Source organism: Phoca vitulina, unplaced genomic scaffold, assembly GCF_004348235.1.
Source record: "Phoca vitulina isolate PV1807 unplaced genomic scaffold, GSC_HSeal_1.0 scaffold6, whole genome shotgun sequence".
Classification (NCBI taxonomy): domain Eukaryota; kingdom Metazoa; phylum Chordata; class Mammalia; order Carnivora; family Phocidae; genus Phoca; species Phoca vitulina.
Genome location: NW_022589709.1, coordinates 49807372 through 49834645, shown reverse-complemented (window position 1 = coordinate 49834645; position 27274 = coordinate 49807372). Strand labels below are relative to the sequence as shown.

Below are 27274 nucleotides of genomic sequence, written 5' to 3'. Positions count from 1 at the left end.
TACCCATAAATTTAAATATTTACACATGTACTTTTGCTAAAATAGACTTGTACTTTATAGATTGTTTTGTCCAAGAAAATTATTTACATGTGTTCTGAAATGTGACCCATAAACATATCATATGAGAAAATGTTAACTAGATCAAAAGAGATTTCTTCTAATGCAAAGTCTTACTAAAAACATAAGATAATCAAATATAAACTTTTAAAATACCAAATAATTGAGAAGTCCAAGATGGTGGAGGAGTAAGAGACCTTAGTTTTGTCTGGTCCCAGGAATTCAGCTAGATATAACTATTAAATCATTGTGAACACCTGTGAACTCAACCAGAGATCTAAGAATAACTGCAACTCTACAAATGGAAAAGTGACACTTTCTGCAAGAACGACAAGAGGGAAAAACTCACTCCAAAAAAGAGAACAAGAGGCAGTACTGACTGCCAGGGACCTAATCAGTATGGATATAAGTAAGATGTCTGAACTAGAGTTCGGAATAATGATTATATAGATACTAGCTGGGCTTGGAAAAAGCACAGAAGACACTAGAGAATCCCTTTCTGGAGAAATAAAAGAACTAAAATCTAATCAAGTCGAAATCAAAAAGTCTACTAATGAGATGCAATAAAAAATGGAGGCTCCAACTGCAGGAATAAATGAGGCAGAAGAGAGAATTGTGATATAGAAGACAAAATAATGGAGAATAAAGAAGCTGAGAAAAAGACAGATAAACAACTACTGGATCACGAGGGGAGAATTTGAGAGATAAGTGATATCATAAAGCAAAATACTACTAAAATAATTGGGATCCCAGAAGAGAAAAGAGAGGGGGGGGCAGTAAGTATATCAGAGCAAATTATAGTGGAGAACTTCCCGAATCTGAGGAAGGAAACAGGCACTCAAGTCCAGAAGGTACAGAGAACACCCCTCAAAATCAATAAAAATAGGTCAACACCCCAACAAAGAATAGTGAAACTTACAAATCTCAGAGACAAAGAGAAAATCCTGAAAGCAGCTTGGGACAAGAGGTTTGTAACATACAAGGGTAGAAACATTAGATTGGCAGCAGACCTATCCACAGTAGACCTGGTGTGCCAGAAAGGACTGGCATGATATATTCAGGGTGCTAAATGAGAAAAATAGGCAACCAAGAATACTTTATCCAGCCAGGATGTCATTCAAAATAAAAAGAGTGATAAAAACCTTCCAGGACAAACAGAAACTAAAAGAATTTGTGATCACCAAACCAGCCCTACGAGAAATATTAAAATGGATCCTTTAAAAGCAAAGAGAGAGCCCAAAAGTAACACAGATCAGAAAGGAACAGGGACAATATACAGAAACAGTGACTTTTCAGGTAATACAATGGCACTAAATTCATATCTTTCAATAATTACTCTGAACGTAAATGGGCTAAATGCCCCAATCAAAAGACACAGGCTATCAGATTGGATAAAAAAAGCAAGACCCATCAATACGCTATCTTCAAGAGACTCATTATAGACCCAAACGCACCTCCAGATTGAAAGTGAGGAGGTAGAAAACCATGTATCATGCTAATGGACCTCAAAAGAAAGCTGGGGTGGCAATCCTTATTTCAGACAAATTAGATTTTAAATCAAAGACTATAATAAGAGATAAGGAAGGACACTATATCATAATTAAAGGATCTATCCAACAAGAGGATCTAACAATTGTAAATATTTATGCCCCTAAAATGGGAGCAGCCAATTAATAACAAAATTAAAGAAACACATCGGTAATAATACAATCATAGTAGGGGACCTTAATACCCTCACTGCAATGGACAGATCATCTATCTAAGCAGAAGATCAAGAATGAAACAAGGGCTTTGAATAACACACTGGACCACATGGACTTCACAGATATATTCAGAGCACTCCATCCTAAAGCAACAGAATACACATTCTTCCTGAGTGCACATGGAACATTCTCCAGAACAGATCACATACTGGGTCACAAATCAGGTCTCAACCGGCACCAGAAGATTGGGATCATTCCCTGCATATTTTCGGACCACAATGCTTTAAAAGTGGAACTCAACCACAAGAGGAAATTTGGAAAGAATTCAAACACATGGAGGCTAAAGGCATTCTACTAAAGAATGAATGGGTCAACCAGGAAATTAAAGAAGAATTAAAAAAATTCATGGAAACAAATGTAAATGAAAACACAACTGTGCAGAATCTTCGGGATGCAGCAAAGGTGGTCCTAAAGAGGGAAGTACATAGCAATACAAGCCTTTCTCAAGAAAAAAGAAAGGTCTCAAATACACAACCTAACTCTACACCTAAAGGAGCTGGAGAAAGAACAGCAAATAAAGCCTAAACCCAGCAGGAGAAGAGAATTAATAGAGATTAGAGCAGAAATCCATGAAATAGAAACCAAAAGAACAGTAGAACAGATCAACAAAATTAGGAGCTGGTTCTTTGAAAGAATTAAGATTGATAAACCCCTGGCCAGACTTATCAAAAAGAAAAGAGAAAGGACCCAAATAAATAAAATCATGAATGAAAGAGGAGAGATCACAACCAACACCAAAGAAATACAAACAATTACAAGAACATATTATGAGCAACTATATGCCAGCAAATTAGGCAATATGGAAGAAATGGATGCATGTCTAGAGATGTATAAACTACCACAACTGAACCAAAAGAAATAGAAAACCTGAGCAGACCCATAACCAGCAAGGAAATTGAAGCAGTAATCAAAATCTCCCAACAAACAAGCATTCAGGGCTGGATGGTTTCCCAGGGGAATTCTCCCAAACTCTATGGTCAACTAATCTTCAACAAAGCAGGAAAGAATATCCAATGGAAATAAGACAGTCTCTTCAACAAATGGCGTTGGGAAAATTGGACAGCCACATGCAGAAGAATGAAACTGGACCATTTCCTTACACCACACACAAAAATAGACTCAAAATGGATGAAAGACCTAAATGTGAGACAGGAATCCATTAATATCCTAGAGGAGAACACAGCAACCTCTGTGACCTCAGCCGCAGCAACTTCTTGCTAGACGTGTCTCCAAAGGCAAGGGAAACAAAGGCGAAAATGAACTACTGGGACTTCATCAAGATAAAAAGCTTCTGCACAGCAAAGGAAACAGTCACAAAACCAGAAGACAATCGACAGAATGGGAGAAGATATTTGCAAATGTCTTATCACAGAAAGGGCTAGTATCCAAAATCTATAAAAAACTTATCAAACTCAATGCCCAAAAAACAAATAATCCAATCAAAGACATGAAAAGACATTTCTCCAAAGAAGACATACAAATGGCCAACAGACACACGAAAAAATGCTCAACCCTTGGCATCAGGGAAATACAAATGAAAACCACAATGAGATACCACCTCACACCAGTCAGAGTAGCTAAAACTAACAAGTCAGGAAATAACAAATGTTGGCGAGGATGTGGAGAAAGGGGAACCCTCCTTCACTGTTGGTGGGAATGCAAGCTGGTGCAGCCACTCTGGAGAACAGTATGGAGGTTCCTCAAAAAGTTGAAAACAGAGCTACTCTACAACCCCACAATTGCACTACTAGGTATTTATCCCAAAGATACAAATGTAGTGATCTCAAGGGGCACCTGCACTCCAATGTTTATAGCAGCAGTGTCTACAATAGCCAAACTATGGAAAGAGCCCAGATGTCCATCGACAGATGAATGGATAAAGAAGATGTGGTGTATATATATATAATGGAATACTACTCAGCCATCAAAAAAAATCATGAAATCTTGTCATTTACAACAACATGGATAGAACCAGAGGGTATTATACTAAGCAAAATAAGTCAATCACAGAAAGACAATTATCATATGATTTCAGTCATATGTCAAATTTAAGAAACAAAACAGAACATCATAGGGGAAGAGAGGAAAAAATAAAACAAGATGAAATCAGAGAGGGAGACAAACCATAAGAGACTCTTAATCACAGGAAACAAACTGAGGGTTGCTGGAGGGGATGGGGGTGGAGGGATGGGGTAACTGGGTGATGGACATTAAGGAGGGTATGTGATGTAATGAGCACTGGGTATTATATAAGACTGATGAATCACTGAACTCTACCTCTGAAACTAATAATACACTATATGTTCATTCTTTGAATTTAAATTAAAAGAATAAAAATAAATATTGGGAAAAAAATAAACGGAGAAAACTGAAAAAAAAAAAAACAAAAACAACAAAAAAAAAACCAAATGATCAAACCTAAATGCTGATGCTACTCACTCATTTGTTCACTCACTCACTCATTTAATAAATATTAACTGACCACCCACCATGGGTTGGCAGTATGTTAGTGCTAAGGATAACAATGTTTAATAAGATATAGATGATCTCTGTGAGTCTCCCTTATAGAGTCTACACTGCATTGGGGAATACAGAGAAGATGGCGATGACAAAAAAGTATGGTAAGTAGTAAGTAATAAACTATAATATGTCATGAGAGAGCATCTAAACAAAGTTAACCAAGATAGGGAATGCTTCCTAGAGGAACAAACACCTAAGCTGAGAAATAGGAATAAGGCATGGAGTAGGGATAGTCTTGAGTAGGGAAGTAGTTCTCCATGGAGGAGTAACAAGAGAGGTAGCCCAAAGGTCTTTTCTCAAAGAGAGATATACTATGGTCTTCTACATTTTCTCAAAACTGAAAGTCTAGTTCTCTTTCCATGTGTGTGTATTTTTTAAAAAAAATCCTGTGCCACGCAGTTTTAGAAGCTTCATACCAATGAACTAATTTAGATGTTTCAACATATTATTACTGGGTGTATTATTATCCTATAATATTCAAGAAAGTTAAGTAACTTGCTCAAGGACACATTGCCTGGAGTAGCAGAACTGGAATATGAACTCAGTCTGTCTTATTCTAAAGACCCTATTTCCCCCATACACCATACTAGCTTCCTTCAAATGAAAATACTTTGGAGTGTAAAACTCAAATTTAATCATAAATAGTTATGACTACTAAAGGGTGGTTTTAAAGAAACCTAAAGCTCCTTAGCTTTAAAAAATAATCAGAGGGGCACCCGGCTGACTCATTCAGAAGAGCACACAACTCTTGATCTCAGGGTTCTAAGTTCAAGCTCCACATTGGTTGTAGAGATTACTTAAAAATAAAAGCTTTTATTTTTTTTTAAGATTTTATTTATTTATTTGACAGAGAGAGACACAGTGAGAGAGTGAACACAAGCAGGGGGAGTGGGAGAGGGAGAAGCAGGCTTCCCACTGAGCAGGGAGCCCGATGCGGGGCTCGATCCCAGGACCCTGGGATCATGACCTGAGCCGAAGGCAGACGCTTAACGACTGAGCCACCCAGGCGCCCCAAAAATAAAAGCTTTTAATAAAACTTATCATATAGCTAAACTAGCAAAGTTCAAAAAAAATTCTGAGAGACAGGCAGAAAAACACAGGGGGAGAGAGAGAGTGGTGAGACAAGGGAAGAATCGATATTTCCTAGAATTGATTTTTGTGGAGGAAATACGATTGCTGTTTATTAAAAATGAAGTCATGGTAACATCTCAGAGCACATGTAATTATATTCGATGACTAAAAAATATGTTGTTTTTTTCCCCGAAGCAAAGAATGGCAATTTATTATCCCCAACTCAATGGTTAAAACATGTACTTAAAAATATAAGGTTTTCAATGTATCCAAGATTCCCTTTGGTATAATAAACAATTCTTTTAAATTAAAACATAGGCAAAGAGAAAACTCCATTTCTGAAGGAAAAAACACACAATGAAACTAATATAAATACACGATTAAAAATTTCTAGCATATTGACTTTTGCTATCTGAAAAGATACTGAGTGCACTGAACAAAATTTTCCCTTCCTGGAAATAAGACACTTTTTATAAACTATGTAATCACAGATATTCTGATATTAAACCAGAAGTACAAAATTTCTCTCAAAGGAAAGGATATTACAAACCAAGTAAATCCTTTGCTGCAACAAGTGAATGATTCTGCATACATTTAACTTACAGCTTTTAAGATAAGATTTTAAAGGTAAAAGTGTTATTTTGTTATGCAGCACTCAATTTTGATGGGTAATTACTGTTTACCTTACTGCTTAGAGTTTCAGATGTTAATCTAATGAAAAGAATTTACTGGTAACTAGCTTTTTAACTTTGCAATGATGAAAAGCCTGTATTAATTTAACCTACAGATTTCATTTGTTCTGAACAGGAAAAACAATATAAATCACTTTTAAAATCATTAAATCCTGACTTAAATTAATAAAGTCATAATTAGGGCATTATGCTGTGTTTGTTATGGAAGTGGCAGGGCGAGCTGCTTTAATTACTGTCTGTAATAAAAGGAGCAGAGAGCGTACTGCGCCCCAATCAGTGCTGTCAGCCACGACTGAGCTGGGCTGCAAGCTCATCAAGTGAGCGGGCAGCAGGCTCCCAGGAAAAGGGCCATCATGTCTGCAGAGGCCACTCGCTGACAGCAATGGGGAAAACAGACTCATACAATCCAAGGTATTAGCCCCAATTACTCAAAATTTTAATGACACTTTAATACATGATAATGTTGATAATGGGAGATCTTAAAAAGTGCTAACACTTAAATATCTTATGACCGTCTTCCTTCACAGCCCTTGACTCTAATATTTGGATCATAATCTTTTTACTATAACATTATTTAGAAAAATCAATTGTCTTAGTTACATAATGGCAAAGTGTTGAAGGATTTAATTTTAGTCCTCAGCAAAATTGCTACAGAAGGTAATTAAGTGTTTCATACCTACTTCTTGATCACTTAACTCAGCCTTCCAAGGTTATACCAATCTTCAAAATGTAACCCCAAGATTTGTTCAAGTTCAAAACGAAAACTAAGTATCATAAGTAGTAGAATAAATAATGTGAACTAGTATTCTAACTAATTTTACAAGATTCAATATCTGGGAAAAAATACACTTCTTTTCTCACTCACTTTATGAATTAAAGGGAAATGGTATCCTGGAGGAAAACACCACAGAATATTTTTTGAAGGAAATTCTGACAAAATATTACCTTTTCCCTTTGCTTTTGGAGTTCCTCTTGGCTGTTCTTTTGTCTCCTACTTCTGACGCACTTTCACTGTCACTCCTATGCTCACTGGAGGTGTCCTCACTGCTGTCCTCACGACTGTCTCCCTCCTCCTCTTGTTCTCCACTTGCACTTTCAGATTCACTCTCTGAAAAAATATAACCAGATGCTCCTTGATTTATAGCCATTTAATTAGACATAAGGACCCAAGTAACTGTCAATATTCATCAGAAATGAAACCAGATGCTGAATTTTAGTTTACTGGACCCCACTTGTTCAACACTCCATTTCCACACTCTTGTCATTCAGTGCCCCCACCTCCTCATTCCTGCAGCAGTGTGAGTGTGGGGAGCTCCAAAAGACAGAACATACTCTGATAGTGAGTAGGGAAAAGCAAAGAAAAGATGAACCAAGTAAACCAAATTTGAAAGAATCTTGCTTTTCAAATCCTTAAGTATCTAGTTATGGCAAAAACTTCTTTTTTTTAAGGAATGATATAAGGATGAAGAAATAATTTTTAATTCTTCTGATAGTGATAAATTTTATTGAGAGAAGGCAAGAGTTGAATCTTCTTAGGTACACATTTTGAGATGGGAATGAACCATTTGAATCATCTGTAAAAATTTCTCAATTCAAAAGCAAAAAGCAAAATTCCTAATTAAAAATTACTAACTTATTTTAGCTAGTGTAGGAGTTTTCCACAGGTCAAAGAGATCATAAAATTATACTGTGGAGCTATACATTTAAATGCTTTATGTATAAATTATGGTATACTAGGACTTTTCCCAGAAGTGATATAGTTTATTTATGTGTATTTTAAACATGAAGCATAATTTTTTTCTATTTGAAATGATTTATAGGTGCAAAGCACTAGCCTAAATAAGAGGACAAACTGTTGCCCCCATCTATTATCTATCTGATGAAGTGCCCTTAGCCAGGAACATATAATAGGTAAGTAATATCTACTTTATGAGGATTGATTTATGTATCACACAGTGAAAAGCGAGGATTACCTATCTTCTTTTGGAATAGCATGTAGCGGTTAGAAGCATGGGTTTTCAAACAGGAATGTCTGGGTTCAAATCCTAGCTCTGTCACTTATGAGTTGTAAGACTGAGCAAGTTATTCAATCTCTCTGGGTCTTCGTTTCCTTTCCAGCAAAGATGATAATAATACTAGCTACTTTAGAGAACTGTTGTGAAGATTAAAGGATTTGAAACATGTAAAGGTGATTAGGACACAACAGTGCCTGCCACATGGTAAGGCATTCATTACTATCAGCTTCTACAAAGGGCAAAATTTACCTTACTCAAATTTTGTAAAACTGCTGAATAGGATATTTTAAATTTGTTGTGATATGAAAGAAAGTTGTGCACATGTATATATTTACTTAGATAAGTGACTTATCCCATAAATAAGGAAAAAAAATTATAGCATCTAAGTTACTCTCTCATGTTAATTACATGGGAGTTCAACATGAGTCTTGGTCCAGTTCACTTCAGGAACCACTACTTAAATTTTCAAGTTAGTAAAATCCCTCCCCCCAACCTTTTTTTTTTAAGTGAGTAAGTTTTTATTCAGCATTAATTTTATGTCAAAGTTAGTAAAATCTTTGATGACATCTGTTTATCCTCTAGAAGACTTACTGACTGGGAAAATACTCTCATAATTTCTAAGGAGAAAAGTTAGCTTTTTCCTCCAGTAGCTAGAGTGGAACTTCAGCCCCATGCTCAGATCAACCCATGAAAAGTCTTAATAAACATTTCAAATATGTATTTTAAAAAGTTAGCCTATGAACAGGCATGAGCTTATGAATAAAGGGGATGTAGACAAATATCCATACGGTACACTTTTAACTATACAACAGATCTTTCTTAACGATCTACATCATTCCTGAAATCTCCTATTTTTTAGTATTAACACTCTACACTGAAGTATATTCTCCATTTTCAACTTATCATTTCAGAATGTGATGCATCACAGATTAATTTATCAGATACAGGAAACAAAGATTTTGATAGGGGAAACTGAGGAAAAAGTGAATGAATTATCTTAGAGTAAGGTAATACATGACCAAGTGATAGTGAAGAGCTCTGGTTTCTCCAGGGAAAAAAGGTTATAGAAGAAAAGATGTCATTTGATCTTGGGTCAGATAGGTCTCTTAGGTTAACTATTAAAAGAGTGTTGGAAAGTAACTCCAATATATTTTTCATTATGCAAATTGCTCACAGAATTTTAGTACTGAAGGGCCTTAAAACCATCTAACTTTACCTCTTCATTTAACAGAAACAGAGAAAGGTAAGTACCTTATTCAGTTGGCATACCTAAATGCAGCAATTCTAAATCCTTCCAATTTAGCATTCTTTTCACTGTATATGGTTGTCCTAATTGTTTTAGCTCTTTGATTCTTCATAATACACAAGAGATTTATTAATTTTAGCTTTACTCTATACAGGTTGATGTAGAAATAAAAGTATAAAATGGATAAAGAACAGATTGCTCAATGTTTAAAATAAACTTTACATTTTTACAGAAGAGAGTTACTTTTAAAGGTCCCATTAAAGGCTTCTCAAATATAAAATCATGTTTTTCAATACGCTATGAATATAACAGGCAGGGTGAGTTAGAATTCAGAAAAGCATGAGTTTCTGTTTCAACTCTAATTTCCCAGCTAGGTGTTCAAGAGGTAAAGTCAAATGAGAAAGGATTAGAAATTACTTTGAAAACTATACAATGATATGTAAATGAAAGGCATTATCATAATAGTATAGACCCACTAGTTGAATATTATATACTAGGCCTTATTGTTTTGTTGGAGGCACAGCATATAAACTGTAGTGAACAAAGTTTTTTCAGTGAATTATAAACCCCACCACTATCACTGCTGCTATCAGAAGAGTCCTCTTCCTCCTCAGATTCAGAATAAAATTTCTTAGCAGGATTCTCTTTCTTTGCTTTTCTTGCTGGAGTCCATTCTTTTGCCTGTTTATAAAAAAAAAAAAAAAAACAAAGCTGTAAATACAAATGAATTCTCATTAAGGGATTCAGTTTTCTGGCATCATTCAGAATACAATGTGAATCCAGAAGAACGCTGCAGGTCTCAAAAGAGAAGGCAACTGTTAGAAGATCTGGCATTAAAGCTGATTCCCCTTTACTCCTAAACAGAGGAACTCAAATCTCACTCAGACCACATTCTGTTAAATCAACAACCTTATTTTACATATACTTTTAAACACTTTTGTATTTGCTGGTCTGCAGGAGATATGAACTAAAGTAATGTGCCCTAGAAGAGATGAAGGCAGACACAATAACAGCAACAAGAAATGCAAGATCATAGCTAAATACTGAGGTTTAAAAAAAAAACAACAAAACAACCCTGAAAAAAGTATAGGCAATCAACCCTAACCATTTCAAGGGCCCAAACCCTGGGGTAATCTTTGACTTCTCTCTTTCCTTCATATTCTAAACATCTAATCCACAAAAAAAGCTATGAGCCACCTTGGTCCTTTACCACTGGTCAGAGCCATCTTGCTCAGATTACTGCAACTGCTTATTTTGCTTCTATTCTTATCCCCCAATCCCCAACTCCAAGTTTGCTCAACACAGCAGCTAAAATGACTGAATTAAAACTGAAGTCTGATCAAGTCTCTCCTGGTTCTGAAAGCTTGCCACAGCTTCCCACTTCACTCAGAAAAAGCTAGTCCTTACAATAATCTGCTCACCCTACCAGACCAGGCCTTGCCCCCTGCCTTTCAGACCTCCTGCTACTGTTCTTCCTCTGGTGCAATCCGCACAAGCCCCTCCTAACTGTTCCTTCACACACCTCAGGCAAGCTCCCCTGCAGGGCCTTCCCCCACTGCTGCCCTTCCAGTGCTCTCCCCCAGATAGCTGTATGGCTCACTCCCTCACTTCCTTCAAGTCTCTGCACAAAAGTCACCTCAGAGAGGACCCTGTTTAAAATTCCAGCCTCCCATACCTGGCACTTCTGATCTTACTTTGCTCTATTCTTTTATCTTTTTGTCATCACAGCACTTACTACTTTCCAACATACTGTACAATTTACGTATTTATTTTTATTGTCAGTCTATCCCTGCTAGAAGCTTCTGGAGAGCAGGGATATTTGAATACTTTGTACACTGATATATCTCAAAAGTGTCTGGCGCAACAATGATTAGTTGTGTGAATAGCTCCTTAAAGACTAATACAGTGTATTAAAGTAAAATAAATTGTTTTCATAATTGTGACCTTAATTTATCAAGAAAAAATTAAATCATCTTTCATATACTCTCTGTTAAAGGGTAGAGAAATCTGTATTTTTTAAGAGGTCAAAAATAATTAAGACTCATTTATTTATCAAACTTTCAATTGAGTTTCTACTATGTGCCAGTCTGCTAGAATATATGACAGGGGCTTAAGAACGGTTCTCAACAGTGGATGCACATTACAATCACCTGAGAATATTTTTTAAAATACTAATACAAACAAAAAATATACTGAAAAGCTAATACCTGGCATTTACCTCCTAAGATTCGGATTTAAATGGTTTGCTGCAAGTCTCATATAGGTTTGTTCTGAAGATCTCCATGTGATTATAATATGCAGCTAGGGTTGCAAAGCCCTGATCTAGAGGGCTTTAGGGCTTAAGGTATGTTGCTTAAAAAGATAAGCTTCAGTAATTTGGAAAATTACTATATGGACAATAATAATGAGTAAAAATTCCTTGAATATATTTGAATAAGATATATAAGGTCAGCAGTACTGCTTTTTATATATATTTAAAATGATCTGTCTTGGGGCGCCTGGGTGGCTCAGTCGTTAAGCGTCTGCCTTCGGCTCAGGTCATGATCCCAGGGTCCTGGGATCGAGCCCTCCATAGGGCTCCCTGCTCTGTGGGAAGCCTGCTTCTCCCTCTCCCACTCCCCCTGCTTGTGTTCCCTCTCTCCCTGTGTCTCTCTCTGTCAAATAAATAAATAAAATCTTAAAAAAAAAAATGCTCTGTCTTCCAAATATGAATAAAGATACTGTTCTATAAACAAAGTTCTCCTATATTTAGTAAACATCGCAGTTCCTATTTTTTCTTAAATCCTTAAAACAAACATATTTCTCTGAAGCCTGGTAAAAAGTGTGCCAGATCAATGTATGGAAAAAAAATTACTTAATTAGATGGCTTTCAGGGTAAGGCCAAATCAACAAGGAAAACTAGGCTTCTACGCTCAAAGGGGCAAATTATCTTGACATGGCCATGAACTCTTTATTCATTGAGTTTTAGGTTTTAAACAATAAAAACATTTTAACTTTTTTTATAGTCCTTTATGACTATGATAGTTCTATCTTTCTAAGCAAAAGAAATAACAGAGAAAGAGAAGAGGAAAAGAATAGTGAAGGGTCCTGAGAGGAATAAAATGTCAAAAGATGTGTTTATAAAAGCAAATACATTTCATATGCAAAAGACAGGCTTTCTCTAAAGGGGCAGGATTTTCTAGACCTAGGCAAAAAAATTCTAAAGGATCTTCAAAACTTATTGGTATCATAATATAAAAATATAAGTTACATCCAATATCCTGGAAGTGGTAGTGTGCAATCCTAAGTGACTTCTACTGTCAATCTAACTAGGTTCCCTATCAGTTTACCTAAACCTAGGCATTTTTCTTAACTAAGGTTATATTTCATAATAATGAGATGCGACCCTATATCACTTTATGGTAAAACTAGGAAAACAGTGTATTATATGCATGAAATACATTGATGTGATTTTGCAGAAGGGGTGGTAGAATGAGAGGCAAGAAAGACTGTAAGGAACACTACTTTCTATACTGTTGCAGCTGCATTTGATATTAAAACTATATTATTTTCATACTTAATTATGTCTCTTACAGTATAATTTTAAGCCACAATGTCTAGAAACCAGTAGATTAAAACTGTTTTTGTATAGTATCAATGGATAGTGACAGTTTTCTTCAACCAGATTCCATCAGTTTTAATTATTCTCCATAATAAGTTACCAATTATTAATTTCTAGAATGCAGTCAGCAAAATGAAAAAGAAATCAATTTGTCTCTGCTGAACTGGATAGGTGAAATGAACATAAGAAAATAGGTTATCTAAGCACTGTCCCTATAAGGTAGTTATGCTTAGAAGAGCACAAGACAATGGAAGAAGACAGCCAACCAACCAATCCATCAGCCAATACAAGGATACTGCTGAAACCAAATTAAATTGCATAGCATTGCTATCAATTTCTGGGAAGATAAACTATTTTTATTTTTATTTATTTATTTTTTGGTGGAATGGGGCAGCAAGGAGGAAGGACAGGGTAGAAGTAGGGGGAGGATAAAAGGATGTTTGTATGTGGCCCAAAATATCAAGTACCCAATAATGGAAAAGGACAGGACCATAAAAACAATGAGCAGGCATAGTAAGAAATTAGGAGAGAGATTAAATCTATGGAAAGAATCATAACAAAGAACATTTCTTTGTATTCTAGCATCTGACACAAAGTTGCACAAATAAGCCAATCTTTGAAGAGTACTTTAAGAGTGAAAACAACAAACTCAGTGTCAAAGAGGAATGGACATATAATTAGTTTTAATAAATTTTACATTTCTTTAAATCCCCTCTAAATAGAGATAATTTGTCACAACATAAAAATGACAGTGCTAAGTACTAAGAATAGCACAGATCTGCAAACAAGTTCAAGCTTCCTCTCCTCATGTTACATAATAAAATGCAGTTAAGTAACAGCATGAACAATGGATTCTGAACTGGGTTGGAACCCCAGTTCCATTACTTACTAACTAGCTAACTAACTTACCCACTGAGCTTGGGCAACTTTACTTAAGTTCTCTGAACCCTGCTTTCCTCATCTGTAAAATGGGAATAAAAATAACCATCATTTACAATTATTATGAGCTTAAACAAGATAATGTGTGTAAAACATTATCAAAGTACACTACCAGGGTTTGCTAAATGGAGCCAATAAGAGTTATTATTGTTTCTGGCCATGCTTCAAAGCCAGGACAAGTTTGAGTAGTTAAGAGAAACACATTTCTCAAAAGGACAAAATTATATGGCTAGGCCCATTATAGAAACTCTTCTATTTAAAGTAATAAAGATTTCCTTCCATTTTATATGGAAAATTTAATAGGCAAGGAAGTTAACTGACTTTCCCAGAGGAATTAGCGGTAAAGAACTCTGGTTATCTGAATCCTGGTTCAACACATCTTTTCTATCAGAAAAGCACTCAGAATGTAATACCTAATTGTTCTTTTTTATTAATTCTACTTTAAAAAGTTTTGGGAAAAAAAAAAAAGTTTTGGATATATTTCACATAATCAATTTCTAAAGACAATCAGAAGACCCTTCTCTTTACTTTTCTTGTTCATACAGGAAAGAAAAATATTAGAAAAGAACATTAATTCTTTTATTTTAGTAGCCAGCATTTTTTTTTTTTAAAGATCTAGGAAAAGAGTATTTATTTAGAGAGCTTTTTTTTTTAAATGTGAAAGCAACATATTATTCATGTTAGTTATGACCTTGTCTAAGGACATTTTTCGTACACAATGCAACCTATTTATAGTTAGACTTCACTTAAAACAGGTTCATCAGAAAATCCAGAAGAACACTTTGTATGGTTTTTCTGGAAGAGAACAGCAAAAATTATTTAGAAAAATATTGACAGGAAGCTTGTGAATCTCTAAACAAGGTAGAAAAAGCTCAATCCAATGACACTAAATACCTTAGAAATTGAATCTACACCACTAAAAATGCAATACCAAAAATGTGGGTGGCACTGATGCAGAGAATTCAATTCTCTATTTCCTTGAAGAAAAGGAACAGTACATGTACAATGACATAGGAATACTGCAATATTCAGTTCCCATAACAGCGAGATAGGTCTAACACATTACATTTAGAAATACCAGAACAATTTTCAATTTTCAACCCCCCAAAAAAGCTTTTATATAAAACAATAGTTATTCTAGAATCTCCCACTGCTTGACAAAATTAATTTCAGAAAGGTCAACTTACCAACTCTATTACTTCTACGTTTCGAACTGATGGGTCCGGCGCCACCTCTGGCCAATTAGATAATTCCAGGTAGCCGGTAGCTTTAGTGTTGAGAGTATGAGATAAAGTGCCAAGCTGGAAATGATCCCTATCTATTAAAAGAGAGGAAAATATAAAATAAACAATATGAGCTGTATATAACAGAGAACAATACTAATCAGAGCTCAAGGTAATTGGCATATTACCTCAAATGTCAAGGAATAAATATAAACTAGGAAGCTCTTCATAGGTCAAAAAACTGATTTCAGTCCATAGATTACAATAATCTCTCCCATAATGGTCAATAAAAAAGCTAATCAGTCAGTGTGTTTAGAGGTGTTGCTCTGAAATGTAGCTTCTCTAAAAATTACTTTACTGTGAATATTAAGAATGACAGCACAGTTAAACAATCCATATACATGTCTTAGCACAAACACATCCAGAATTTTAATAGTTTTTCTACAAAACTGAACTGTTTTTTATCACCAGCAATTAAATAAGAAACAATATGAAAACCAAGGTATATAATTGTTTGATCCTAATTTTAATGGCTACTTGTTAAATTGATAAAATAATTACTCTTTCTAAAAAGCTGGGAAAAATAAGTCACCTTCCATCTTTGAAAAACAAATTTAAAGGGATATTTTTATGAAATAATTCTTCCTAGAAAAGTTTTGTTAGTATACATAGAATATTTAATTAGTAAAAACTCACTATTAAGGTAAAAATTAGATACCTTATTAAATAAAGCTATTTAAAATAGAAATGAAGTCAATGTATATTAGAGCAACACAGCTTTAATCTATTATTCTAAGTAATCTAAACTGTTTAGTAAGAATAAAAATAAAATCAGAAGAATGAAATTATTTAGGTAAATAAGGTATATAAAAATATAAACTTTAATAGAAAGGTTGCTCTGGAGAACAGGTAAGTGAGTAGAAAGCATACTGTTTTTATACAATTATACAGGTTAATCATTTACATTTTTTAACAGATAAATTTTAAACATATTAGAAATGGGGAACATTGTCATAACTTTTTAGGTAATATATTTTGCAGCTGTATTCTGATAATACCTTTAAAAGGAGATTCAAGCAGTGGTGCAGGTTTTTGTGCTAGGAATATTTTTTTGGCATATTTACTTAAAGCTCCACTCTTCTCATTCGGAACAATAAGCTGCCTAATAAATCTTGTACGGTCTCTGATGTCATAGTTTTGATCATACTTGCCGAGATTTAATATGTACTGGGTAAGCAATTTTGTCTGTTGGAAAAAAACAGAACAAGATGAGAATACAGTTATTTATGATTATTGATAACTCTGGATAAACATATTTAAAGAGGTAATAAAAATGAATGGTTATGTCAAACAAATGTTGTTCCGTAGGGAATATGCATTTCTAACGCTGCAAATGGAATTTTGAAGCCAAAGCACATGTCCTCTTCAGTATTGGGGAGGTGAATGCTGAGTACTGAGAAGCAGCCATGTGCTAGATTATTAAACTGCTGAAGTGGAAAGAAAGGCATCATTAAAAAAATAATCATATATGGCAAACCCGCTGAAGGGTCTACGTGAGAATAATGAATGTGGAAATACAACTAAAAACATGGCACTCAAAACTTAATCGGAAAAATATGCAGGACATCAAAACATCAGAGAGTATTAGGGGGCTGGCAAACTGCTTCTCCCGAGATGTGTTTTATGAAGAGATACTGTCCCTGGCATAAGCAGTGTCTGCACTCTGACTGCACTCAGTTACTTTACCCTGAATTATGACCCATTAAAGCAGACACATGAATCACTGAACTGGATTACTGCAAATTATTTGCAGTGCATTTAGCTGTTACTTTTTCATAAAAGCAAGCTGCTGATGCCCTCTAAAAACCAGGATAAAAGACTCCTTCCATTTTTTCTTCCCATGCTGCTTATAGCCTCTAGTAATATTGGTCATTTATTTATTTATGTAAGGCAGCAACTTATTACAGTAGCTTTTACACTGTAATAAGATTTCCAAAGTCAATTTTTGAATGTACTACATTAACATATATTGAGATAATTTTAATAGTAATTAAACCAAAATCGAAATGTTATCAAAATAGTTATTTTAAACTCCAGTTATTTTACTGAAAAAGCATAGCTTTAATTTAGGTTACACAAATACAATTGTAGCTATAAATTAAATAGGATTCGTAATACATGGAAAAAATAAACATCTATATTAGAACAATTTATAGACATTAGAAACAGACACAAAATAAAATCAATCAAGTCAGGCAGAGCTAAAGACAATTCTAGAACAGTAAGTCAAAGTACACAAATGGTGTGGTAAACTCTCTTACAGTAATAATTGGTTAAGATAATTGATTTGGATAGAAAGCAACCTTCTTGCAGTAACAATGTATTTATAAAGCATTAACCTAGTTCCAATAAAGTAGAACCATAAAAAATACAAGGGAAAAATGTTAATAGAGCTATTGTGAATTTGGTTACCAATAATTGCTATTCTCTAATTACTAGACCATGTTGGTTCAACTACAGATAAGAAAAATTCTATGATTCATTTTTAAAGACAATTAACAAAATATTCACCAAATGAGGAATGCAGCTCAAAACAAAGTGTGGTGTCCTGGACTAGGTTATTAGCTTTCTGAGACAGCCTGGGAAATATACTAACCACCAGTTTTCTCAAATGCACAGTGAGAATTTACAACCAGCGTAATTCTGAAGTCCATCTGAGTGTGGTGATTTAGAAGATGAAATTAAAATAAATCAGAGAAATAAAATAAGTCTGTTCATTACAATGATTTCCTAAAAATTTTAATTCCAGTATAGTTAACATACAGTGTTATATTAATTACAGGTGTACGATATAGTGACTAAATGATTTTTTTTTTTTGAGCTAGTGGAGTGATATAGCTTCTATTTCTGATCCCCAAAATTAATTTTTAGGAAATTAAACTATTTCAATATATTAACAGACACTGTCGAGAGTTAGGGAATTTTAAGCAATTAAAATTTTGTAATTTTTAAAGTATGCATTTATTGACTGTAAAACTTGTTTGATCATATTGGTGGGCTTATAAAAATAGTTCTATTAAACATCCATTTTCAAAATGAAAATTCTTTCTAAAAGATAAAAACCTATCTATGTATAATGATGCATTAAAAGTATAAGCGAATAATGATTCACCATACATTCATATACTTTAATCAGTTTCTTAGGAGTAGCTACCTCTAGTACTAAGTCATTGATATTTCTCTGAAGAACATATTTTATTTAATTTTTTTTATTTTTTTTATTTTTTTTAATTTGACAGAGAGAGGCAGCCAAAGAGGGAACACAAGCAGGGGCAATGGGAAAGGGAGAAGCAGGCCTCCGGCCGAGCAGGGAGCCCAATGCGGGGCTCGATCCCAGGACCCCGGGATCATAACCCGAGCCGAAGGCAGACGCTTAACAACTGAGCCACCCAGGCACCCCTGAAGAACATATTTTAATATGGTCTTATCTTGAAATTTTTTTAAAAAATAAGACTACCCACAATCCTTTTCAAAACTGAATTTATGATCAATAATTATGAAATTCTTGACATTTTCAACTTACTCCTTTCTATAGACCATAATATTTTTAATGAAGAAAACACCCTCTTTACAGTATTAAACAATCTGGTAAGCATAAAGAAAATCCTGTTGAGAGAACGATATTCTCATCATGCTTTCTTTCATGCTGATATCTGTAAAAATATCAAGCCTAGATACTTAACTTTTACCCCTCCAGTCTTTTTTTTTGATAATTATTTTTATGAGATGAAACTTTAAGTCATTCTCTATTTATACTTTTTAAAATATTTCACCAAATTTAGAAAATGCAAAATCAATTACCTTCTCAATTTCATTTCACTCCAATACAAAATAGGAGCTCCATCAAAAAAGTCTTTATATTAGTTGAGATACTGCAAATGACAGAACTTCAAAAATAAATCTTGAGGTCTTAACACTTAACTTGAAGGGATAAATTTCAATAACTCCTTGCTTGCAAGATTTGTTTCCAAGAATTGCCATTTGCTAAAATTTTCAAAAGTCGAAGGTTTTTGGCACTCAATTTGGTAAACACTTTAAAGATTTCCAACTGATTCTGAATCAAAATCTAACAAAGAGAAGTTCTGCTTACTCCCATCCCCTCCCCTGGTAAAAAAGAAAAAAAAAAAAAGCCAACATAGGACACTTAGGTTAATTTACAAAGCAGTTTTTCACAAAATCATGTTTCTAGGATCCATGTGGTAACATGCAGCAAAAATGTTGTGTACAAGAGTGTATGTTGTCATGCTTAAGTATTTTTTTCAGTATTAGCTTCATGACAAGAATTCTGTAGTTCAATTAAACTACTTATATCAAATATCAGTATATTTGGCCATTACAGTTTTATTTCAGTAGACAGAACAGAGACGGTTTGCGTGCACAACTAATTCTCAAAATGCTTCTCTTTCATAGTTTTCTTAATTTAATAAGAAATTGATTTTACCATGACAACATTTTTAGCAAAACCAAGTAATTTTATCTTCCATGTTGACCTTTTAAATTTACAAGAGCATTTACAGCACTTCTGAAAGAATAAACTTTCAAAAGCTTTGCTTTGATTCCATTTATAGCACTGATAGAAAAAACATATAAAAGCTTTGAGTGAAAAAAGTCAACCTATTATTGGAATTAATTGATTTTTTATTTGAAAACTAGCATTGTTCAGATCCTTTTTCTGCTAATGGAGCCAATATATTAACAGTTACTGCTTCATTTTTCATATGTGCAAAAGAGAACTTGGAATATAAAATGAAGAAAATTAATTTTTAAAAAATTATCTAAATGAGATCTTGTATCACAGAGAGACATGTAAACATCTTCTGTACCTGTATATATTTAATTGTGATCTTGAGACACAATCTTCTTAAAATAACTCTTAGGCTTTTTAAATAGATGCTGATGCTTTTTTTAGCAGATACATTTTATCTTTTGGTGGTTGTGTGGTCAGTGATATCACTGCAGCTCTCATAGTGGATGGTAAATACTGATAAACATTTTGTGCATATTAAGTACCAAGAAAGAAATTCAGTACTTCATTAAGTACACACTTCGATTTTTAAGAACTGATTGCTGCTGGGTTTATAACAAGATAAAGGAAGAACTACCAAATAATAATATAAATAGGCTTTAGATTTACACTGCACAATAAATAACGAAAGAACTGACCACTCCCTAATGATCTATGGCAGGACTGTCTCCTGCACGTATTTCATCTACAACCAACCCCAAACTTCCCAGGTCTTCCTTTGACTCCATCCACTGACAGCTTGGGAGCTTCATGCTTTGCACAGGCCATAGCACAACCTGCTGGTACAAGGTGCCAGCAGATGAAACACTTCAACACTTATCTCACCACCATTGAGAAAAGGAAGGATTTAGTTTTTTCCTACTAGCCCTGTCAGGGCACACTTCATTTTACCAGCACACATTCTGAATGCTGCTCTAAAAGAGAAATTACTTATGTTACATCTCAAAAAGGTTGGGGAAAGTCTTTCTGATTTAAATGTCTTACATATTAAAATGAAATCTCTGTTCGTTGCACTTTTGTTTCCATGTCATTAGACAAAACCACAGCAGAGGTTAAAAGTACAATATGGAGGTCTACAAACTTTCTCTGTCCTACTTTAACACAACTATTAATGACAAAAATGAAAATTTGGGGCAAATCCCAAACTGGATAGGACACAGAGACAACAGACATATATTAAGTCTGTCCTGGGCAACAGTGACAAAGAAAGTAAACAATGGTCAAGTAAATAATCACGGGCATTTTAATATAACCAAAGACTCAATCTAAAACCAGATGGGACATTAAATAGTACTTTTAAATAGGTTTTACTCATAAAATTATAAAAGACAAAGAGAATACAATGTACCTAAATAACAGAAACAATATCTTACAGAACTGTTTGTTAAATTTTGATTTCAGATTATTTTTTTCTGCTTAAATTTAAAGGATTATGACTGGTATCAACTAACAGCTAATGCTACCCAGACACTACACCAATTACATTCCTTTCGGACTGACTCTAAGTCACTGGGACATAGGAAAATGAACTTCGGGGAATGCTACATAAAAATTTTAAAATTCATTATTTAAAAAAACTTCTCAAAATACGGGCATATTTCTACCTAAATACTCTGACAACTAATAAACTGGTACATATTTGCTCAAACCAGAGCTTTCTTCAAATATTTATTAAGTCAGCACAAAATAATAAAAAAAGGTATCTTAAAATATAGTCCTAAAATCGGCTGAGATATACTCTTTCTTTTTTTAATTTAATTTTATTATGTTATGTTAGTCACCATACAATACATCATTAGTTTTTGATGTAGGGATCCACGATTCATTGTTTCCGTATAACACTGAGTGCTCCATGCAGTACTTGCCCTCCTTAATACCCATCACCAGGCCAACCCATCCCCCCACCCCCTCCCCTCTAAAACCCTCAGTTTGTTTCTCAGAGTCCATAGTCTCTCATAGTTCGTTTCTCCCTCCGATTTCCCCCCCTTCATTTTTCCTTTCCTTCTCCTATTGTTCTCCATGCTATTCCTTATGTTCCACAAATAAGTGAAATCATAGGATAATTGACTTTCTCTGCTTGACTTATTTCACTTAGCATAATCTCCTCCAGTCCCATCCATGTTGATGTAAAAGCTGGGTATTCATCCCTTCTGATGGCTGAGTAATATTCCATTGTATATATGGACCACATCTTCTTTATCCACTGAGATATACTCTTTAATTTAAGGAAAATAAAAAAGTACACAGAATTTAGCATTTAGCACAGCAAAGATTAATATTGATTCCACACAGTTGTTACTTTGAAAAAGAAGGATATTGGCAAATGGTTTGGTAAATGAAAGAAAGCTACACAGAATTCTTAACCTACACCAGAGGGAAATATCTAAGCAGTACCAGTGATCCATGTAATCAATTTCATCATTTTATGACTAACCAGGATTCTTTATGTGACTTGGATAAAATTTCCTGAATTTAACAGTATCCATATTTTTGTCAACTTGAAAAGTTTTCTGTAAGATCTTTCTTTATATGCTATATTTGCTTGAGTTTTTTAATGCCAAGAAAATATATCAAAGAAAGGGTAGCAATTATCACTACATAGAGCTTGAGCCCCTTTTGCTGTCATGTTAAGTCATGCTGGGGGCAGAGACAGATTTCTCAAAGACTTGAATCACAGGGCAAGAGAGAATTTGTGGGTTGTTTTTTTGTTTTGTTCTGTTTTTAAGATTTTATTTATTTAGAGTGCGAGTTGGGGGGAGAGGCAGATGGAGAGAGAGAGAGAATCTCAAGCAGACTTCATGCTGAGCACAGAGCCTGAAGCGGGGATCGATCCCAGGACCCTGAGATCATGACTTGAGCCAAAACCAACAGTCAGATGCTCAACTGAATGAGCCACTCAGACACCCCAAGAGAGAATTTGTTTATAACTTCAGGAAGGATCCCCAAAATATAATTGTGATTTATAAAATTTCTTACTCAGAACCAAAAAGTCCAAAACGCAATACAAAGAAAATACAAGTATTAAGGATACTCAATGAATCACTCTCTTTTCTAGTAGCAGAAAAGTAGAAACCTGTCTCACAGAAAATGAGATCGTTACTTAAAATAAATGAATTATATTTATACATGTCAATATTTTAAAAACATGGTTATTAAGTGAAAAAAGTAGGTTACAAGAGTATGCAAGCAAAATATCAAAACCCACAAACCAGTAACATACTTTACAGATATATACTCATGTAATAAACACGTAAAACCACCCATGACCGAAGCACACCACCAATATGACAGTAGCTACCAATGGGGAGGAAAATAAGGTATGAACGGGAACTTGAGGTTTTACTTTTATTATTACACTCCCTTAAAAAAAAACAATTATGGCAAAAACACTGACTTAACCTTAGTGGTAGTTATATATCTATTCATACTATTTTGCACTTTTCTATAGGTTCGCATTATTTCATAATTAAAAAGAAAAACATGAGCTAAGCAAAACACTAACATATATTACTCATCACTACATTTAAAGATTACAGGAAGTTTAAAAACAAATGCACCCATTATTAATTTACAGGCACTATTAACCAGTTTAATCAACTCCTAGTTTTCTGTCTCAGACCTCAGTAGACTATTTCAAGGAAGTCGTGCTCAACCTTTACACTGTCTTAAGAGCTGTAGAGCTTCAGCAACTTCAACTGATTTCAAAGTCCTTCAGCTTCTCCCCTGTATAACAGTGAAATTACTCTCTTTGTATGAGTATTCTAACAGCATTTTCTACTCTTGATAATCATATCTAACCATGTTTTTCTTCATAAAAGGAGGGATTTTCAGCACCCTTTTCTGAGTAGGGTAAACCAAAATGGAGTGTTCTTCCTAATGAGAATAAATTCTCACTAATGGGACTAATTCCCTTACTATAAACAATGATTCTCTAAGAATAATCCAGCAGCTGGTTAGCAGTGTAAACTAGGGGTACAAAAAGAGCATAATAACTAACACGAACTAAGCATTATTATGATCCAGGAAATCCTAACACTTTACATGGATTGTCTCCTTTGATCTTTATAATAATTTTGTGAGGTAGATATGGTACTTGTGCTCTAGCAATTATTCTGAAAATGTGCATTTGTTCCAATTCAGTTGCATAATATGAATTTTGTGTTTGCTTGGGCATAATTTTGTGTGCAAGAAATACTAGATGAAGGCAGAAAATGGCTACCAGCTGAACTGGGCTTTGTAGGAATTACAAAACATACCAACCTCAAACATCTACCTCAGATCACTACATGTGTTATCAGTGGTAACAACTTTCCATCCAATTTCAGATTAATCCTTCTTCCATGACGTAACTAACAAATACAACCTTTTCAACACCCATTTCCACGTCAGGTCTTTTCCAAGGGAAAGAGCTATATTCACTGTATTATTTACATATTTCTTAACCATTTAACATGTGTAAAACTGTGCTCCTGTTTTTATGAGGTTCTTTTTAATTTATCATCAATGAAGGTTTTGAGTGTTGTCCCTCTAGTATTGTGCAATTTTGTAAAGCATGATGATTTTTAAGAACATTTATATTGCATTATAAAGAACTATTTATTATAATTCCCAACTTACAGATAAGAAAAATAAGTCTTAGATAGGTTATATAATTTGTCCAAAATCATGTACCTAGTAAATGGTAAAACAGGATTTGCAGCCAGACAGTCTAATACGAGAGCCTGTAGTACTCTCAATCACTACCTTCCCTCCAGTAACTGACATCAAATAGTTTTAAGATAGTCATCACACACAGTTAAATTGCTTTCCAAATACAAATTTCCATCTGAAATAACCAAGTTAGAAAATTAAAGCTCATTGAAAAAGTCCACCTAAAGAGTATTAATCACGTTTTTTTAAAAAAACTGTATGAAGCAGCTTTATATATGCATATCCAAAAAGAAAAATATTAAAATGTTGAAGAATATATAATACAAATGATAAACAAGATGTTGATTTTTTTTTTAGGTACCATATTTTTCAGTTCTAGAATACTTCCATTTGATTCTTTTTTACAATTTCTATTTCTCCACCAACAATTCTTATCTTTTTGTCCATTGTGAGTATATTTTCCTTTATATTGCTGGCTCCAGTTATAAAAAGCTGCTTCAAAGTGTTTATTCGCAAATTCCAACATCTGGATCGCCTCAGAGTTGGTTTCTGTTGTTTCTTTCAATTTTCTTGAAAACTGATATTTTCCTGGTGTTTTGTTTTTGTGTGTGTGTGTGTGTGTGTGTGTGTGTGTGTGATAAAACACGTAACATTTGCCACCTTAACCATTTTTAGGTGTGCAGTTCAAGCACAGTGTTGTACAGCCAATACCATCATCCATCTCCAAAAATTTTTATATATTCATAAATTGAAACTCCATATCCTTTAAACAATAACTTCCCATTATGGTTCTTCTTATATAGAATAATTTTGGATTGTATTTTGGACATTATGAATGTTATATTTTAGAGGCCTTGGACATTATCACACTCTTTGAGTATTGATTTTTTTTTTTTTAAGATTGATTTATTTATTTGAGAGAGAGCGCACATAAGAGAGCAAGTGGGGGCGGGGGAGAGAATCTCAAGCAGACTCTCCGCTGAGTGCAGAGCCCTATGTGGGGCTCAATCAAAGGACTCTGATATTATGACCTGAGCCAAAATGGAGAGTCTGATGTTTAACTGACAGAGCCACCCAGGTGCCCTGAGAGTACTGATTTTTATTTATTTATTTTAGCACACAATTAACGTGGTTGAGTTCAAAGTGCAAACTTTGTCTCTGGTGCGGCTCAAATTTCAGTTCAGATCTTTATTCTAAGCTGTGCTGCTATGAATCCACCTTGACCATGTGTGGTTCAGGGGTCGGCCAGAGACCTGAGCAGAGTTATTCACAGATCTTGAGGCTCCGCGATATGGCTCATTCCCTTATGGAATTCTTCCCTAATTTTCTAATATCTATCATTTTCCTGAACTGTGTTCTCTACTTCTTCAGGCCAGAAGGACCTTAGGTTTCCTTTTGGAGTTTTAGGCCCTGTGCAGAGTGCCAATTGTAGCCTGTCCTCTGGATAAAAGCCATAAAAGTGGGGAAATTTACTCTGTGCCACTCCCTTCTTCCAAGTGTTAATTCCCCTCCAGAATCTTCCTGCTTTTCTTTACTCTTCTGAGACTTTGGACAGTTATTATTTATTTTTTCCAAAGTTTATAGCTGTTCTCTATGGGAGGGTCAGTTCAGCAGGAACCAACTCTATATACTGAAAGCAGACTGTTGACTTATTTTTAAATTAGTTTTCATATCAGGTAAAAATATTTTGAGGTATTAAAGAAGTTCATTACTCAATTATTCCTCAAGAAAACAAATGAGCACAATGTGCTAAATCTTATAAAAATTAATTTAGATCTCAGGTCCCAATAATTAAATAATTCATTAACAATTCTGGAATGTTCACTGAGGTATCTAAACCATAGGGAATTCAGATCTACAAATAAGTATCAGGACTTCATGGCAAACCAGCCCTAAGTACTGTGGCTTGGTCTCCTTAATCCAGTTTTAAAGATCGCTGAAGTAAATAAGCACAGAAAACAATTTTTTACATTTAGGTCAAGTAAATCATTTATGTCTCTGTCTCATATCCAACAGATACGAGCCATACAACTTAAAAACACTGTCAAGTTGATGGTGATAAAAATTACTCTTTAATGCTTATTTTACCAATTCTTTCAAAACCCCTTTTCTTGAGAAAGGAGAAACTGGAGAACAGAGCACAACCCTATAGACACTGCCACTCACCTATTCTTATATTTAAGCATTTAAAAAACAATGAGTTATATAAAAATGCATATGAAAACTTGGTATATTTTCTAAACATCATTATGCTTTTACCAGTTGGTGGTGAAGTCAATTTGTGGTTATCTAGAAGTATCATTCTAAAATATACAATAGAACACTTCAGAAGCTGAGCTCCAAAACTTCATTTAATAATACAACTCAAGAAAAAAATGTCTGAGTGCAAGCTATGTTGTCTTCATATTCAAAAGATATGGAATACATTCCACAATTTCTGAATGAAAAGTACTATTTTCCATTATTGTTTCTTTATAGCTACAAAGAGGGCCAAAAACAGAACTTTCCTTTAGTTGTGTAAGACTAACTACTTTTGGTCTGGATTAACATTCTAATTTTGTATTAATTTTATAATAACCTAGAAGCTAAATACATTTAGAGTACCCAATTCTAGGTGTTATAATGACTTTCACAATACTACATGGATTTAGAGTGTCAGGCTAACATGCTGTTTTTATCAATAAACAAGAAACTCACAACAAACATAGCTGTTTCATGACTCTCACTGCTCTCCTTTTTTCCTATTCTAGGGGCGCTGGGTGGCTCAGTCGGTTAAGCGCTGCCTTCTGCTCAGGTCGTGATCCCAGGGTCCTGGGATCGAGCCCCACCTCAGACTCCCTGCTCAGCGGGAAGCCTCCTCCCTCTCCCTCTGCCCCCCCCCCCCCCCCCACGCTTGCTCGCTGCTTGCTCTC

The 27274-nt window shown here is 34.5% G+C and overlaps 1 protein-coding gene across 4 annotated transcripts in view; it reads right to left on the bottom strand.

Annotated features, from left to right (window-relative positions):
• Positions 1 to 27274, bottom strand: part of AP3B1 (adaptor related protein complex 3 subunit beta 1) — a 254664-nt gene that overhangs the window by 86730 nt on the left and 140660 nt on the right. For all 4 annotated transcript variants that reach the window (XM_032404142.1, XM_032404143.1, XM_032404144.1 and 1 more), the window contains exons 16-19: positions 16186 to 16372; positions 15092 to 15222; positions 9937 to 10045; positions 7049 to 7211 (exon numbers count right to left, since the gene is read on the bottom strand). In XM_032404142.1, coding sequence (XP_032260033.1) covers positions 7049 to 7211; positions 9937 to 10045; positions 15092 to 15222; positions 16186 to 16372 — 590 coding nt within the window. The remainder of the gene's footprint in view (positions 1 to 7048; positions 7212 to 9936; positions 10046 to 15091; positions 15223 to 16185; positions 16373 to 27274) is intronic.